Here is a 13547-nt window from a genome sequence, read left to right on the forward strand (position 1 = left end):
CAGCATCCTGGCCTGTATCAGCAATAGTGTGGTCAGCAGGGACAGGGCAGGGATCATCCCCCTGTACTTGGCACTGATGAGGCTGCACCTTGAATACTGCGTTCAGTTCTGGGCCCCTAACTACAAGGGAGAGACTGAGGTGCTGGAGTGTGTCCAAAGAAAAGCAATGAAGCTGTTGAAGGGTCTGGAGAATGAGTCTTAAGAGGAGCAGCTGAGGGAACTGGGGTTGTTTAGCCTGGAGAAAAGGAGGCTTAGGGGGGACCTTACAGCTCTCTACAACTACCTGAAAGGAGGCTGCAGTGAGGTGGGGGTCAGTCTCTTCTCCCAAGTAACAAGTAATAGGACAAGACGAAACATCCTCAAGTTCGCCAAGGGAAGGTTTAGATTGGACATCAGGAAAAATTTCTTAACCAAAAGAGCTGTCAAGCATTGAACAGGCTGCCCAGTGAAGTGGTGGAATCACCATCACTGGAGATATTTACAAGATGTGTAGATGTCACACCCAGGGACATGGCTTAACGGTGTACTTGTCAGTGCTAGGTTAATGACTGGACTCGAAGATCTTAAAGGTCTTTTCAAACCTTAACTCTAGGATTTTATTCTTCGATTGTTCTACCTGTTCAGAGTGGCTCAGATAAATCAAAACGGGGTTAGACTGCAGCATGGTAATGGGGCTAAACTCTAGCACAACAGCAAAGCACTGCAAGTTGACTGGCAAGACTACGAAATCTCCACAATGGGAAGGGCCTTGTGAAACAGGAGAGAGAATGGTTTGACAGAAGTGACCTGGGAAAGACAGACAGACCATCTGACTTCTGTAAGAAGTCTCTTCTACTTTTTCTATACTTTCATATGATTTGTGTTTATGATATATGCACATCTTGTTGGAAAAAAACAGCTACAGAACCAGATGTGCACTGTTACCAGTACACACTGCGATTTTCAGAACAAAATTATTTTCCCTGTGCTATTGACAGATGCAGCAGCAATATTTGTATCTTGAGACCCACAAGAGACAACACACAGCAAGTGGACAAAGCCCAGAACACCTTAAAATATAAGAATAGATTACTGCCATTACCAAAAAGTTCAAGTCAGATGAACATCCTAAATTTCACTGTGTTGCTCGGTATCTCATCTAAGCTAGAGATTCAGTAATGGGACTTTCAAATGTGTACAGTTGTCTACTCTCTGCCTTAACATCTGCTCGTAGCATGTAAACAGCAATAGCTTTAGTATTTAAGGGGTCCATCAGTCTGACTACAGCTTTCACTCTCCAAAGAATAGCAGTGAAATCCTCTTAAAATAGTTACAAGAAGTGCAACAATAATCTTCCACATGAGTTTGGAAAGCAAATAAGAGGGAATGAAACAAAACTCACTCTTTTTCCTCCCAGCAACAAAAATTCAGGAGGGCTCTGACTTTCTTTCAAGACTGTGAAAAAATAAACCTTCCTCACTCTTGCTTTTGCTACTATCAAAAGAATTAAAAAAAAAAAAAAAAAATCACCAGCCCTCTTTATGGCACCATAGGTTTTCACACATGAAACTGCCTTTCCTTCTTCACAAAGGCTGCTTCCTTATCAATTTTCCTGTTAGTTCCCTCCAACTGCAGGTCAGATTTTGTGAACATCAGCTGGCAGGGAAAAGATCGTTCTGCCTTCTGAAGTTCCCCTGGTGAAGACAATTTTCACAGTGGGATGTTAAAATGTATTTACAATAAACTGGCAAAAATATTATGCTTTTATACTGTATTAAGTCTTTCTACATTAAACTTCACCTTTACCAACCAACAGGAAAATGCCCATCAAGTAAGTTACCAGAATTAGCAAGCCAAAATAAAATCTTTAAGGCTTCTATTAGATCCACACATTTAACCGATACAACATTACAACATTACATAACCGATACAACATTACAACCGATACAACATTTCTACATTAAACTTCACCTTTAACAACCAACAGGAAAACACCCATCAAGTAAGTACCGGAATTAGCAAGCCAAAATAAAATCTTTAAGGCTTCTATTAGATCCACACATTTAACCGATACAACATGTTCCTAGGACTTGTTTCTTCAGAAATTCAATGACCACACTAAGCATTACATCTCCAAATTAAAACATAAAGACAAAAATGTAGAATCTCAAACCTCTACCCAAACAGGGTCCAAAAAGGTAGCTATTCCTATCAACTACTGTAGCTTTTTTCATTATGGTAGTAGCACCTAAAACCCTAATGAAAGGCCAGGTGCCACAGTGCTAGAAGTTGTAAAGAGACCAAAACAGAACAAAGTTAAGACTTAACAACTTATTTTAGTGAGCACTGTAAGGCTCAAAATAAAATCTAAAATCACCAGGTTCTAAGGACATGAAGTGCTAGAAAAAACAAAGGCAAAGTTCCAAGGACATATTTATTGCCGACAGGTGTACAGTCTTCCTACTTCCATGCAACTCAAGAATATGATACTACTGAAACCTCGTGTTTTTACTTGGCCATTTGTATATACCCACAATAAAGACTTCCTGAGCAATAGCCATTCAGAACTACATTCACACACTTATTGTTACAATTCAGTTATGGACTGCATCACTCATTGGTTTTATCTGTGGATTTCTCTTCTGGGTATGTAATTACATCAGCTTGTAGAATACCCTTTGAAAAATGCCTGGTTTCAGATGGAAAACCAGTTTTCTAATAACACAACTTCTCCCTAGGAAAGAACACCACTAATAATGCGATGCCAGATGACTGAAGCCTGAAAAAGTAGGTAATTCCATGTTATTTTATTTTTTTTTTCAACCAGCTCTCAGGAACAGGGAAAAGGCTTACAGACATGTGACATAAGCAACTGTACATTTCCATCCTGATGGCGAAAGGACATTTCCAGATGCAAAAGACAAAAATCACTAGTCCAAATCACATTACAATAATCAAATTATTTTTAATACAGGAGTATCCCTGCTACTTTGGATTTTGCCATGTAATGTTTGGTGCATTTTTTCCATTTGGCAGCCAGGTCATTCATGGAAAACTTTCTTCTGCTTCAGTCAGAAAGCTATCTATGACTAGGGCAAGTGTTTCACACTAACTCCTGAATCCTACCTGACATGTTGATTGTCATGATCAAAATAGCTGCGAAAACCCCACTCTATCATTTTATCTGATGAATTTGATGCTTTCTCTTCCTAGAGTACACTTCCTGAGCTGAATTCTCTTGGGGAAGCAGAGAAAATAAAGGCTATTTCTAAAACAGTGGAGACACAGAAAGATGCAGAGGTACATACCTTGAAATACTGGGTATAAAACATGAATTCTGAATTACTGACACACATTAATACCTTAATTCCTAATACAAACACCTGGATCCTTGTGTCTACCACCTCTTGTTTTCCATTATAGACACAACCACTTGCTAATCTCATTTCAAAAATGAGATCTCATGCCTGACAGTATAGCTCCCTAGCCCTGGAATTGTTTGCTCATATAGAATCATAAAATAGTTCCAACCCCCCTGCCATGGATAAGGACACCTCACACTAAATCATGTTACCCAAGGCTCTGTCCAACCTGGCTTTGAACACTGCCAGGGATGGAGCATTCACAACTCCCTTGGGCAATGGATTCCAGTGCCTCACCACCCTTACAGTAAAGAACTTCCTCCTTATATCCAATCTAAACTTCCCCTGTTTAAGTTTGAACCCATTACCCCTTGTCCTATCACTACAGTCCCTAATGAACAGTCCATCCCCAGCATCTGTATCTGTACTGAAACGCATTGTTCTGCTTCAGTTTTTCGATATACAAAATCTTTATCATAAATGGAGTGAGAAAAAAATGCATGAATTTTTTCCTAGCCATTCTCACCATTCCTATGATCCAATATAAAAATTGAGGGGAAGAACAAATGGCGACAAGAAGAGGAAAAAATATGTCATTCCTATGCAAGGATAAATGCTTTAAACAAGAAACAAGTTAAGAACTAGATCAAGCCAAATATGAACAACAAGGGTCTACCAAAGACTGGGACAGACTATCTCAAAAATGGGAATACTGACACTGCTTATAAAAAGTTATTTACAATGAATTGTTGATATGAGTTATGGAATATTTATCCCTTACTTAAGTCTGCTTCCAGAAAAGGCAGAATAGGCCATTCTACTCTGAGCTATCATCTGTCCCCCCTTGCTGCACTCTAGCATTTTTCCTGGATACTCTCACAGTTAATTATCAACTTCCAGCTAAAATGCTTTGAGTGCATTTGATGACAGTTTTCTTGCAAATGCCTAGTAAACATCCAAAATAGCAAGAGGCACAGGAAAATGAGGACAAGAAGGTCCAAGCACACTGCAATAGTGGCAGGCGAAACACTCTCATAATTTTAAAAACTTAAGCTGTACATACTTGAAACAGTCTTTACTCCCTTATTTTAACATAGATTCGTAGATTCATAGAATAGTTTAGACTGCAAAAGACCGTTAAGATCATTGAGTCCAAACATTGATTCCTTACAAATCTTGAATGTCACCCAATCACAAGTAGGATACTGCAGCAAAAGTGTGTCTTAAGAATCTGGCAGAGGTTCACGGCAGCTTTAAGCAGACAAGAAAACTAGTCAGTGGTTACATTTACCATCCACTAGCAGCAAGTCACTAGTTACACATAAAATACATCCACTAAAGAAACAGAACTGGAATAGCAAGTCATCATAGCTTGGCATTACGGAGACAGCATGAGCATCGATAAGACTCCCAAAACGACCTAAACCTAGCAATTCATTTTCATTTGAACTGCATGTAGAGCACAGGCTCTGTTTATACAATAAAGTCACAGATTAACTCAAGCAGATAAACTGAAACGTTCACATACTGCTCTGTACCACTCAGAAAAGTGCAGCTGAAATGCACAGATTCTCCAATGTACACACAGTTTTGCACACATCTCTCAAAGTCACTCAATATTTCTCTAATAACAACCCTTACTATTTCAGTTGTTGGGAGAATGTTTCCTTATAGAACTGATTCAAATTTGAACTTAAAGGATACGGTAGAAGAGCTCCACAGCGAACAGACAAGATCACCCAGGAAGGCTGAAAAATAAAAACCATGACATAATTTAAAACCTTGATCCACATGTATGAAATATGAATTACCTCCCAAGTTCATACTATAGCTAGTTTCAGTATAATATCTCCCAGCTTTGAAAGTCTTTCAGACATTGTACTCAGGCCTTTACAAAAAAAAGGCTGTTCTGATTTACTTCTAAGATTGCTTACAGGTCATGCAGCAATATGGGAGCAAGAGCCCTTGTGTCTTGTTCTTCTATTGTGCCATTTATAGTATTTATTCATCCTCTTTTTTCAGTTCTCCCTGCTCAAAAAAAAACCAAAAACGAAAAAACAAAAAACAAAAACCAAACAAACAAACCACCACCAACAGCCCACACAAAACCCCCTATCTTACACTCATCACATGGAGTCAAGAACCTTACACAGAAAGAAGTTTCTGAACATGCGGAAATGCCGGCTGTTAAGCACACAAGGCCCTAAGTAACAGTATTCTAGGACAGAAGGCTCAAAGGGAGAGAACGAGGTGGTGCAGAACGGAGAAGATGTAGGAGAGTGGTCCCGGTTCAGTATATAAGGGAAAAGGAGGAAAAAATGCCATCACATTCAATATAAGATTACTTTTCACCAAAAAATAAACAAAACCAAAATATATTGTGGTAACTATGTTTATGGTATCTGAATTCCTGCTTTTCTCCTTCTCTCAGAAGAAGGCATATACAAAAAAAAATTGACTAAAACCATTTCATTCGTACCTCCTCAATCTTCTGGGAAAAAAAAAAAAAAATTTCCATTTTACTCCCTCAAGGTTTTCTCTTCCTTATTCTCCCTAACAAGCTACCTCTGCCTCTGACTTAACACTTAGTCTAATCTTCTTGATTACAAATCATGCTGTGACTGTTTTCAGGTCAAGCTAAGTGCCATTACTGAAAGACTTGCTCTCATTTGGCAAATTAAAAAGTTCACCTAGTAGCAGTTATAAATCAAATTAAATTATTAAAGTAAATAGCATTAGAAAACAGAAAGCACTGTTAGGATGATGATGTCCTTCCTCCACTTGAGGATCGCAGCAGGCTTCTTGTTTATAAGATTACAATTATGCCACAGGACACTTCAGAAAAAGGAACAAAAAATTAATAAGCACACCCACTAGAGCCATAAGGTCTCTAGCTAAACTACCTCTATTTTTTGGAATTAATTCATATTTTTACACTGACAGGAGCTACCAAAACTCTCTACTGCCACCTGCAACCATATGGAAGAAATAACCCAAAATCATGTACCCAAAGGTCTTGGCAATGAAATACTACTGGGTTTTCTGCAAGTAATTTCTTATTACTTGCAGAGTGACAAGTTCACATATTCAAACATGAAGCCCAGAATCTTTCACTAGAAAAATAACCCAAGATAGTAAAAAAATACCAGCAATTCCAGTACAAACAGGGAAAAAAAAACAAAATAAAAAAACCTTGAAAAATTGAGAGAAAAAGAATCTATTTTTCTACAAATTCCTGGTCTTTAAAAATACCACAGTACATATACGCAGAATCAACAAAATCGTTTTGCACCCTGCAATTAGATGTTTTTAAAAAAAAAACTCTAAATTGAGGGTTTCCATTGCCAGCATCTTGTAAGAACCTTCCTATCAGAAATATTTCCAAAGTACAGCTAATAGGAAACCATCTCACAGATCACTGAAGGAAGAATATGGGGAAAAAAAAAAAAAAAAGACAAAAAAAGCCCCAACCACTGACAGATACAGAGCAACAAGAGAAAGGAGGGAACAGAATTGTAACAGAAGCCTACCAGTCAGGATAAAAATGCTTGTGTAACAAAAAACAATAAAAAAATCTTTAAAGATACGTTTCATTTGGTCATCATCCAAACATGAGCATTTTCTGTTGTAACAATGAAATATCCATGTCAGTACTTCAACAGTATCATTGATGAGTCATTCACCTTTACCACAGGGAGATCAAAAACTTCACGAGATTCTCCAACTTCTGGATTGTCCCCATCTTCTGAAATAATATGTGAAGCCAGTGCATTGTAAGAAACTTCCTTTGCTTTCCCAGCTTTCAGAAGTTGAATAACCTAAACCCAAAAGAGAAAATGGAGAAGTCAACAACTTTCCGCACCTTTTATTTCAGAAAAACATTTATGCAAGAATACATTAACACGTGAGAGGAATGAATATGACCTCCTCTCTTGGTAAGTGGCTTGCGCTCCTTCTGAAGTTGCCAAATGCATCCCATTTAAAACCTGACAGACAGTGTTTTAAACCTCTGCCATATTTCAATCATTCAAGTTGAAGATTTACTTTCAAAAAATAATTCAGGCTAGGGCAGAAATATGAAAAGTGCCAAAACTTTTTCAAAACATGTACTTCCCAAAAAACTCCTCAAAACAATTTTGTCTTACTGAGAAGAAAACCCTCCTTCTCAGTGTTTGTTTTTTTCATATGGTAGCTTTGCAAGTGTTTCAATATACTTTAAAAGAAGAGCTTGAAGTTTAAAAAGGGTAACCAAATGGTCACCTTAGAAAAGGGGACATCCTAACTGTATACTGCTGTCAGTCTGCATAAGGATTCTTCCAGATCTAGCCACTTACTTACTTCAGAGAGTGAAAGAAAAAAAAAAAAGAAGTTAATGTTCATCTAACAGCTAAGAGAAGAATTCCACCTTTACCAAACACACTGGTTCCAATATTTCTAGATCAAATCAATATACCATTCCAGAGCATATGAGTAATTCTGAAGAAGCCATCCAGCTGCTCTGTAACAGTGCAGCCAGATAGATGAACCAGGTAAAGATCATGTCTAACATCCCCACAGTATGAGAAGGGTCTGCAAGCAAAAAAGTTATAACCACTGCCTTGAGAGAGGAAGACATTCTAACAAAGACATACTGGGAAAGAAGTGATGGAGGACTGATATAGAAAAGTACGAAACAAAAAAAAAGTAGAAGGATATGTGCCCTCTAAGCTACTAACTTAAAGAGCTGGAACTGAAATGTCTCTCTCCTTTGCTCTGTCCTCAGAAAATGCAAAACACCTCACAGTTCACAAAGCACATCTTACTCCTTGTTTTGCTAGGCCAATATAGAAAATGCTGGTTTAAGAGCTCAGTTTCCTCTCAGCTCAACTATAGAAATCTGTGTGAATCCAGTCCTGCCCCCACAAAACGGGTCTCATCTTTATTTGAATAAAAGTAACAGAGAAGGTGGTGGAGTGTAGAGGGAAGAGAAAATGGTTTAAATCAAATGTTAAAAATGTCAATTAATATTATCTTTTCTCTTTTAATATTCATAAAGAGATTTTCACTTCATAATGATCTTGAGGACCAAACTGGCACGACATCTGTCCTCTAAAACCTGCCAGGGATAGATGTCTATCCCTCAAAACCTGCTGGGCACATTCCCTTTGCTACAGGATGCAACACTGAACAGCAGAGAGCACAGTGCTGCAGTCATCAAACAGAATATTAAGCAGTTGGTCCTTAAGCAATTACTACCTACCCTGTACACTGAACAGGACACAGAAGACTCTCAAAAAGTTGCGTCAGGCTATTCTAAAGCATCTGTGCTAAGCAGAAAAACAAGCATGAAAACTTCACCACTCAGCAAGGAGACCACTTTGGCATTTCCCAACTTAAGTACTTACCTTTAAAACTCTATTTTTTTTTTTTAAATTGACTTTTTTTTTCTGTAGTGGATGAATATGTGTTACATCAAACTACAAAAGAATTACTCCGAAATAACCAAGAAAATTGATTGCAAGCTTGCTGTTCTTGCTACCATGCAGTCAAGAATAGGAGAGAATGTTTCCATTTTACACAGCGACCTCCTAAACCAGAGGAAACCTTCCTGCATGAAATCCAGGTAACCATAAGGTAACACAAGATGCTGTAATTACAGCAGGAAAAGCAGAATCAAAATAAAGCACTTTCGAAAATAGTCGATATTTAAGAACAGCCCCACCACAGAAGCTCTTTGTCTTGCAAAGAGCTTTGCCCAACTTACAAGCCCCATTCAACTGTTTGTTTAATGGAAGGCTAAAACCAGGAGCGAATGCAATGAAAACTGAGCACCCATATCCATCAGACAGCGTGAGAAAGAATTTACAGCTAGTTAGAATTATGATTTTTTTTTTGTTACATCAAAACAATCCTGCATTAGTTTAAGCAAAGAGTCTTCTTATGCAAAAGGCTACACTGGATTCAGGTGGTAAGCACTATAAATATGGTAGATAATAATGTCATATTATTATTTAAAGTGATATGAAAAAGACTTCTCCCAATCTAGCCCCCGGCAACTTCAAAACTCCTCTCAGAACATGACTTCTTCAGGTTAAGTAGTGCCTGGACTGAAAAAGCTGTACTGGCCCAATTAAAGAACTTCACCTACACCAGTATCAACCATATACCTGTAACTAGAAAATAAAATGCTAAAAAGCCCCAAAATGATAATTGTAAAAAATTCTACACTTTTGGTATTAGCTTATATCCCTTAATGAAATTTCATTTTTTGGTGCATATAAAGTTTATCTTTATTCTTTCTCAGTAAAATCTGTGTTGGAAGAAAAGAGAGGAATAGTTCAAAACTAAGAAGTACAACAATGGGCATGAAAAAAATAATAATAAAGCAAGAGCTAACCAGATATCCTGCCCAAAGTCTTTATGCTGCATTGCATTACTTTTTATCCCTTTATGTATAAAATACTGATTTTAACTGGTGCTACCAGAGCATGATGGTTTGGGTTTACAATTTCTGGGAAAGCAGGAAAAGCATTTATTTAAAAAAAAAAAAAATCTGACATGTACTCATCACACTCTGTAAGGTGTGAGTAGCGAAGTGCACATCCCAGTGGAATGGATTTGAAGTTGGGAGCCAGCATCCTAATTCTCCTTCATTTGCCAAGGAAAATCTAGGCACAGTTCCAAGCTTTTGTTTCCCTTCTAGTTTATATTGCATGTGTTTCAATAGGTAGTGAGTACGCAGTTATTCACCTGAATAAATTACTTTTTTTCTCCTTACTCTTGGATTTGCTTTGATTAGAGTGCTCACTTGTGCTAAGCCTGCTTTAATATTTATTAAGATAACTGTTTTTTCCAAGAAGCCATTTGGAAACTTAATCTGATCAAAGTGTGGTCCTCCCCAAAAGGCAAAGGAGAAAACCTCTCAGAATCAATCTAGCAACCGTTTGTACATAAAGAAGTAACAAGCACCATATATATGTGCAATTTTTTACATTAGTAATGGAACAACATCTACCTATAAGAACTGGTTTTAAAAGCTATTGTTTGTAGAGCTCAATTTAGAATTTCTGCTTTCTGCCTCAAAACACTCCTCTTTTTAGGTTGTTTCCAGGGTACCTCAGAAGGCACCTGTAGAACAGTATTCACCAAGAGCTGCCCCAAGCTCAGCACCATGCACCTCCTTGCTCTGACTCAGCTCTGCCCTATCCAGTGCCTCCTGCTCCCAAGGGCTCACCAGCACAGACAGGAGCTAGTCCTGGCCTCCATGTAACACTGTGCCACACCAGCAAGCCACTTCAGAAACCAGCGCACTGGAGGGCACAATGTTTAATCAGGCAAGCCAGCCACAGAAGCACTTCAGATCCTCAGGACTTTTCAATTCAGGCATCACTCATGATGATAAAGTGGTCAAACGGCTTGGAGCATGACCTGATCTTGGAAGCAGTGCAGCCCATTCTGTGCAGTGCAGAGGCGGACCTTACCAACCCCACTCTAACCACCCTTGGTGTCTTCCTGCAACCCAGAGAAGCCACCCACAAATAAAGGATAATTTAGTGTACCTCATTAACAGCAAATCAAGGCCTTAAGATAATGACACTAACTGCTAAGAGGAATAAAACTTAATATAAGAAAGGAAACTAGCTTAAGAGAATGCTTGTTTCTTCACTCTACAGGGGAATACTACTTACTGTTTTACAATGTCAACACAGAACTAGGTGCCTTCTGGGACACGATATGATAAATGGTAGGCAAGAGTCCCATTGGTTTTTTGCACTATCTTCATACACATAATATTGCTATTATAAATGGGTTTTAAAATACAGTTACTGTTATCCAAGCCCTAACAGATTCTCAAAAAAGTTATGCCTAAAACACATTTTCTTTCCCGTTTCTTAACTATATTCCTAGACTGTATTTCTTTTAGCACGAAATCCTATTCCTATGAATTAAAAACATCTCAACAGGTCAGTGCCTACATCTGAAGTTCACTTAAAGGCCTGCAAGACTCAGTGAATGCCAGGAAATGAGATTAAAGGAACATAAAGCTGAACTAAGATTTAACTTCAGCAGCTACCAAAGCAGCAAAGACTTTCAGTGTGAAGTATGTCCCAATTTGTTTGCCTGAAGGTGCTGTCCTAAAGCTAGTTACAGTACACTTCAAACACTTGTCTAATTGGACATGCCACAGAAACTTTTATTTAATCACCTTCACCCAAAGTGACTGGGTGTTCCTAAATACAAGACCAACTTCACGATCCAGGGTGCTGCCCCAGGCCACAGCAGGCCCGCCTTGACATCCAGAGTACTGCGGAATGGATGGCTATTTGTCAGCACCTTCTGCCCCTTGCCTCCTCCCGATCCGGGCAGGGAAAACACGGAGACGATACCGCAACCACATCAGAACCTCTGTGCACTCCAAGGGCTCCGCAAGGTCCAGGGGCGGGCACCACGGCCCTGCAGGGGTCCTGGACAGTGCTTTCGGGGCCCACACAGCGGCGGAGGGGGGACGGTGCGGCCGGGCTCGCGCGTGTGGGGCGGGCAGAGCAAGCTTGCGACGCCTCCCCGTGCCGAGGGCGGCCTGTCACCATCCCGGTCCTGAATCCGGATACAGCGGCGGGGCGGGGACGGGAGCGGCCGGCACAGCGGGAAGCCGAGGGCTGCAAGGCGGGAGTCGAGCGCGGCCCTGCGGAACGGCCCGCTCTCGGAGCGGCGGAGCGCCGGGGCAGAGCCGCTGCCCCGCGCGGCCGCCCGGCCCGAGCTGTAACAGGAAGTCCCTTGGCCCGCCCCTCCTGCGCTGAGGCGGCTGCGGGGCCTGCGCGCCGGGGCCGCTGGCTCCCATGGCGGGTGGCGGAGAGCTGGCGGCGGGCAGGGCCGTTACCGGCCGTTACCTTGACCCCCCTAGCACCCCTTCAGGCGCCCGCCCGCCCACCTTACTCAGACCCCCCACCCCATACCCCGGACATTCCCCGGGAGCGCGCTACGAAACGGCGCGTGAGCCTCGATCCCGCGCGGGGACCTGTCCAAGGGGGGGGGGGGGGGGGGGGGGGGGGGGTTAGAGGAGCTGGGTGACCCCACAGTGTCCCCCCCCGCGGGGGGAAGCAAGGAGGGAAAGGCAAGATAGGGTGAGGGGCAGGGTGAGCCAGTACCTTGGGGTCGATGTCTCCCACCACGAAGAACTTGACATCTTTGAACATATCCTCCGGGACTTTCAACTCCTCCTCGTCCGCCAACATGGTGCCGGCCGCCAGTACCGCGGGCGGGCGCCCCCCCCGCGCCCCCTTCCCGGTAGCCGTGCGCTCACTGTGGGGAACCGGCGGGGCCCGGGTCTCCCGTCCCCTCCCCCTGCCACCGAGCCGCCGAACCGCGCGAGCAAGGCGCGCGCTGCGGGATACACCATCCCCCGCCGGCACGCAGAGGGGATGTAAGGGGGAGGGGAGAGCCACCCGGACAAAGCGGCTCCCCCCGCCCGATCAGACACCCCCGCTGTCACAGGACAGCGTCCGTTCCTAATCCACGGGCCTATCCCTGCTCGTCCTCCTCTCTCCGAACCGGACCGGGAACCAGCATCCGGGTCCGAAGCTCCCCCCGCACGGAACGCAATGGACTCGCCCCGAACGACAGAGGCGGGCAGCGGGGATACCCAGACCCGCCTATTGGCAAACAGGCGAGGAAAAGGGGGAAGGGAGTGAGCCGCCCGTCGTCCCCGCCCCTCAGGGCCGCCCCAGGCCCCGCCCCTTCCCGTAGGCTCCGCCCCCCGTTCCCGCCGTGAGGGAGACGGCCGCGGTCGTGGGGGGTTGCCTCAGCAGCTGCTGCTCCACGTCTGGCTCCGCCTCGTCTCCACCCGCGCCGCGCAGGCGAGCACCCCGGCGGGCGGAGGGGCCCTTACAGGGACGGGGGAAGCAATGAGCGACGGCCAGCGGCCCTCTCAGGTGTCAGGGTCCAGTGTCTGTCCTGAGCCCTGGTTCCTGAGCCGGGCCTTGTGTGTGGGTCGGGGGGCCCGTGTTAGGCTGGAGCCGCACGCCTGGTACTATAAACATGGGGAAAGCGAGGAGTAAAGGGCTGTGGTACCCCATTTTCTTCAGGATTCCAGGCTTTCATCTCTGTTTACTGGGGGAAATCAAGCAACAGTCAGGTTGGAGGGGCTTTGCGCAACCTGGTCTAGTGGAAGGTGTCCCTGCCCATGGCAGGGGGTTCGAACTGGGTGAGCTTTAAGGTCCCTTCCAGCCC

General features: G+C 42.8%; 1 protein-coding gene across 1 annotated transcript in view; it reads right to left on the reverse strand.

The window, feature by feature from the left end:
* Nucleotides 1-13089, reverse strand: part of PAXIP1 (PAX interacting protein 1) — a 37324-nt gene extending 24235 nt beyond the window's left edge. Inside the window, 4 exon segments of the mRNA XM_061474534.1 lie at nt 5046-5089; nt 7025-7159; nt 12467-12577; nt 12580-13089. Of these exon segments, the coding sequence (XP_061330518.1) occupies nt 5046-5089; nt 7025-7159; nt 12467-12577; nt 12580-12717 (428 nt within the window). The 5' untranslated portion in view covers nt 12718-13089.
* Between the last annotated feature and the right edge of the window lie 458 nt (nt 13090-13547).

Source organism: Pezoporus flaviventris, unplaced genomic scaffold (assembly GCF_033815535.1).
Source record: "Pezoporus flaviventris isolate CSIRO_AGI_PZ_B2104156 unplaced genomic scaffold, CSIRO_AGI_Pfla_v1 ptg000079l, whole genome shotgun sequence".
Lineage (NCBI taxonomy): Eukaryota > Metazoa > Chordata > Aves > Psittaciformes > Psittacidae > Pezoporus > Pezoporus flaviventris.